This window comes from Mus caroli, chromosome 13 (assembly GCF_900094665.2).
Source record: "Mus caroli chromosome 13, CAROLI_EIJ_v1.1, whole genome shotgun sequence".
In the NCBI taxonomy this organism is placed as follows: Eukaryota; Metazoa; Chordata; class Mammalia; order Rodentia; family Muridae; genus Mus; species Mus caroli.
The window spans coordinates 5543002-5547174 of record NC_034582.1 but is presented as its reverse complement, the minus strand read 5'-3'; the positions used below and the strand labels follow the sequence as shown (position 1 = coordinate 5547174).

Here is a 4173-nt window from a genome sequence, read left to right as displayed (position 1 = left end):
GGTTTCTCTGTGTAGTCCTGGCTGTCCTGGAACTCACTCTGTAGACCAGGCTGGCCTCGAACTCAGAAATCCGCCTGCCTCTGCCTCCCGAGTGCCGGGATTAAAGGTGTGCGCCAGCACGCCTGGCAAACTTGAATGATTTCTAAAGAGCTGAAGCATATCTCCATCCTGGAGAGCACTTAGTATATACAGCCAGTGGTTAGCAGCATCCTCTAGGGATAATTCTGAGGTAGAGGGATGGTTTCTCTGGTCTCACTAAGGACTGGAAATCTCTCCATTACCATAAGGAGAACTGGCCTGAGCATTGGAGATGCATGATAACAGACCACATTCATGTAACAGAGAGGAAGCTGTCAGCTGCGGTTTGGATTTCTGCATTAGTTCTGCAGGGGTGATTTCATTTACTTACTGATGCTTCTAATGAATAAAATCTCTGTGTTATTTGAAGCTCTGTACTAGAAATGGCATTTACATTGAATAGCATAGACCAACCTAGTTTACAATCAAATTTAACTTTAAAATGATGAAGCCATTAGGAGTTGGGAGAGTTTTTCATTCTAGTTTTCTGTTTTTTGATAGACATGTTTAAAAAAAAAAAGGCTCAGTTCTCCCATGGCCAGTATCTCTTTAGGGGGCTCTTCAGGGTTTCCTTAGATCCCTGCATGTATTTTGAGACAGACAGGGTCTCACTCTAGCCAGGGTGACCTTAGCTCCCTGCAGAGGTCATTCTAGTCTTAACTCATGGCAGTCCTAGTTTTGCTTCCTTGGTCCGGATTACAGGTGTGAACCACCATGCCAAGCTCCTGGATTGGGTTTTTGTCTTATAAAGAATATGTACTTTTTTCTTGTTCCTTTGTCTATTTTATTGTGGGCAGTTTTCAATGTCGTATTTTACTCGCTAGTTTTGTTAGAACTGGTTTGGATGTATGAGAGTGACTCTGGGACTAGCCAAGACATTTTTGAGTGAGTGTTCTTTACTTTGGTTAATGAAGCTTGGTTGTTAGGTTGTAGATACCCCAGGGATTTTGGATCATCCTTTGGAGGATCGGAACACCATTGAGATGCAGGCCATCACAGCCCTGGCCCACCTCCGAGCTGCAGTTCTGTATGTGATGGATCTGTCTGAGCAGTGTGGACATGGGTTAAAGGAGCAGGTAGAACTCTTCCAGAATATCAGACCTCTGTTTATCAACAAGGTAAGTGTGCTAACTAATACTTTAATTTACAAGCTAGTACCTTCTTACTCATAGTTAACGGGTTCTAAGACCACGGAAACCATAGATGGTATTGAGTGTTCTATGTTCCTTGACCACAGATGTTAGTGAAGTGACAGTTGATGTGATAACTTACATAACCCAAGTGGCTGGCTGCCTGGTAGCACATACAGTAGTGAGCCAGACTGGTTTGTGTCCTGGTTGGAATGCAGCACTAAGACAAGACTTTACTGCACTGCTCAGGACAGGACACCATTTAAATTTACATGTTGTTTATTTATAGAACTTTCCACTTTATATTTTATAGCAATAGTTGATTTCAGCTTGGGTAAATGAAATTGCAGAAAGCAAATGCATGGACAAGGAGAGGGGCCTACATTATTCTGTAGTGTAAAAGTAATAACTTCTGTTCTTTCTTGCTAGCCTCTTATTGTTGTAGCAAACAAATGTGATGTGAAGAGAATAGCTGAACTTTCTGAAGAAGATCAGGTAAATCACTGATACATTAATTACCTATACTTTCTTTTAAAAATAGCTTTGAGTCCTTAGACCATCATTTAGAAAGATTTTTAGGGCTTCCAGCACAGGTTTTTATTCTGGAACTAAGATGATCCTCAGGGGTTTCCTGGCAGGACATTGAACCTGAAGTGCAGTTTCCTGATTCTGGCTCTGGGTCCAGTCAGTAGAAACGCCGGGTTTGAGGGGTTGCTACACTGACCTGTTGGGAAATATGCTTCCCTAGGAAAGGACTGCTTTTAAATTGGTACCCAAGGAGAAGCCAGGTACCTTGAGGTGTGCTTTTATCTTTTTCAGGCCTTAGCAAATGTTCTAGGGAAGTATTTCCCACAGGTTTCTCTTTAGAATGAGTGTAATTATGGCTTACTTGATTATACAAAGGAATCTGTAGCTAAGTAAGGTTGACAAGTGAGTAAAGAGAACCCCTTCTAAGCTTTTAGAAGATGGTCTATTCAGAGCTATGAGCATGTTACAGTGTCTGTCAGCATTATTCATGAGGTAGGCAGCATTGGGAGTCATTCATTTTCAAACAGTTTAACCCTCTTAGACAGTTTTCAGGATAAATGCTTTGAGAGACATGTACTTGTGCAGTGCTCTCACTGTGGGCCCTGAGTTCTCCTCACGTTTACCTTGTAGCTAGTCAGAAACTAATACCCTTGGGCCCACAGACTCCTGATCCATACCCCTGGGGTATGGCAGCAGTATAAATATGCACAGGTGTAATGCACACTGGCTTCTGAAACCAGTACACTAGCGTGAAAGTGCTGTCTGGATTTATCTGTCATATTTAAACCAAGGTGGAAGGCTCCTGAGTAGGAGAGACTTCTGTTTATGGGAAAGATCAGCTTGTCTTAAGTTGTCTTCTTAGGGTAGAACACGGCAAGTTTTGGTTTTGTTTGGTTGCTTATTTATTTAAAGACAGGTCTAGTGGCTGGAGAGATGGCTCAGTGGTTAAGAGCACTGACTGCTCTTCTGAAGGTCCTGAGTTCAAATCCCAGCAACTATATGGTGGCTCACAACCATCCACAATGAGATCTGATAACCTCTTCTGGAGTGTCTGAAGACAGCTACAGTGTACTTACATATAGTAAATAAATAAATCTTTTAAAAAATGTTTACCTTTAAAAAAAAATAAAGATAGGTCTAATATAGGCTAGGATGGCCTTGAACTCTTTTTTTTTTTTTTTCCGAGACAGGGTTTCTCTGTGTACCCTGGCTGCCCTGGAACTCACTTTGTAGACCAGGCTGACCTCGAACTCAGAAATCCACCTGGCTTGCTGTTCCACTTATTTTTTTATTGAATTTATTTAATTAACTTAAAGCTGTTATTCAGGAATTAAAAGCCAGTCATAGCTATTGAGCAAATAGTGTTTGCAGCTTGCATTTGCAAAGTATACTTTGTTCTCTGGGAAACTGGAAAACAAGAATGCACGTTTAGCTTCTTTTTTTTTTTTTTTCCTCTTCCTAGAAAATATTTCTAGACTTGCAGGCTGAAGGATTCCCTGTCATTGAGACCAGTACCCTGACTGAGGAAGGTGTCATTCAAGTTAAAACAGAGGTTGGTGCTTTCTTAACTCGGTCAGGGCCAGTGTTTTTGTTTTAGAAAGGTCAGTTGTGGTGGGAAAGTTTTCATTTTAGGAATTACTAACACTGGAAATGATTTAGGTGGGGTTTTTTGTTTGTTTCGTTTTGTTTTGTTTTCCTTGAATAGGATTAGTTGTTTAAATTGCTAGTGTCCTATGGGGAACCTAGTTACCTTCTGAAAGAAAATATGTAGGAAGTCAACCTGTGGATGAGTGGAGGACTGGATTCTTCCTTGTAATGTGAGGCTGGGGACTGGAGTCGATTGGCTTTGTTTGTGACTGTTGTTTTTGTGCTTTCTTAGGCTTGTGACAGGCTTTTGGCTCACCGAGTAGAAACAAAAATGAAAGGAAATAAGGTGAATGAGGTTCTGAACAGATTGCATTTAGCTGTGCCAAACAAGAGAGATGATAAGGTAAGATGGCGCTTTGCAGGATTCAGTTTTGTGTTGCTATGATTGGCCAGTGGCTGTTTGCCACGGGTCTTTTCCTGGTGTTGTAGATTGTTACACGTGTACACAAATTCACATGTAGGTTTCACTTTTCATTCATGGTAAAGTCACGTGTGCTTGTGGGAAGTGAAGCTCAAGTGTGTGAGCTGAAATAAGGACGAGGTCTGTGCACCCACTTCTCCATATCAGCGTCTGGTGCCAGTGACTTGTTGTTTGTCCCTTAGAAGTGGCTTGGGTGTAATTATCACACATCCCCATCCCCCTATTTTTTAAATTGAGCCAATGAAAGTTTATTTTTTATGTTTTTATTTTTGCCATTATAAGCAGTCTATATCTTTATATATGTGTTACTATAAGTAAATCTGTATTTCAGAATATAAGTTCCTAAAGTTGTTTTTTTTTTTTTTTTTT

The 4173-nt window shown here is 40.8% G+C and overlaps 1 protein-coding gene across 1 annotated transcript in view; it reads left to right on the top strand.

Moving 5' to 3' along the window:
* The window catches only part of Gtpbp4 (GTP binding protein 4), a 24121-nt gene that overhangs the window by 7469 nt on the left and 12479 nt on the right, over positions 1 to 4173 (top strand). Inside the window, exons 7-10 of the mRNA XM_021179876.1 lie at positions 1005 to 1196; positions 1638 to 1703; positions 3199 to 3288; positions 3616 to 3726. Of these exons, the coding sequence (XP_021035535.1) occupies positions 1005 to 1196; positions 1638 to 1703; positions 3199 to 3288; positions 3616 to 3726 (459 nt within the window). The remainder of the gene's footprint in view (positions 1 to 1004; positions 1197 to 1637; positions 1704 to 3198; positions 3289 to 3615; positions 3727 to 4173) is intronic.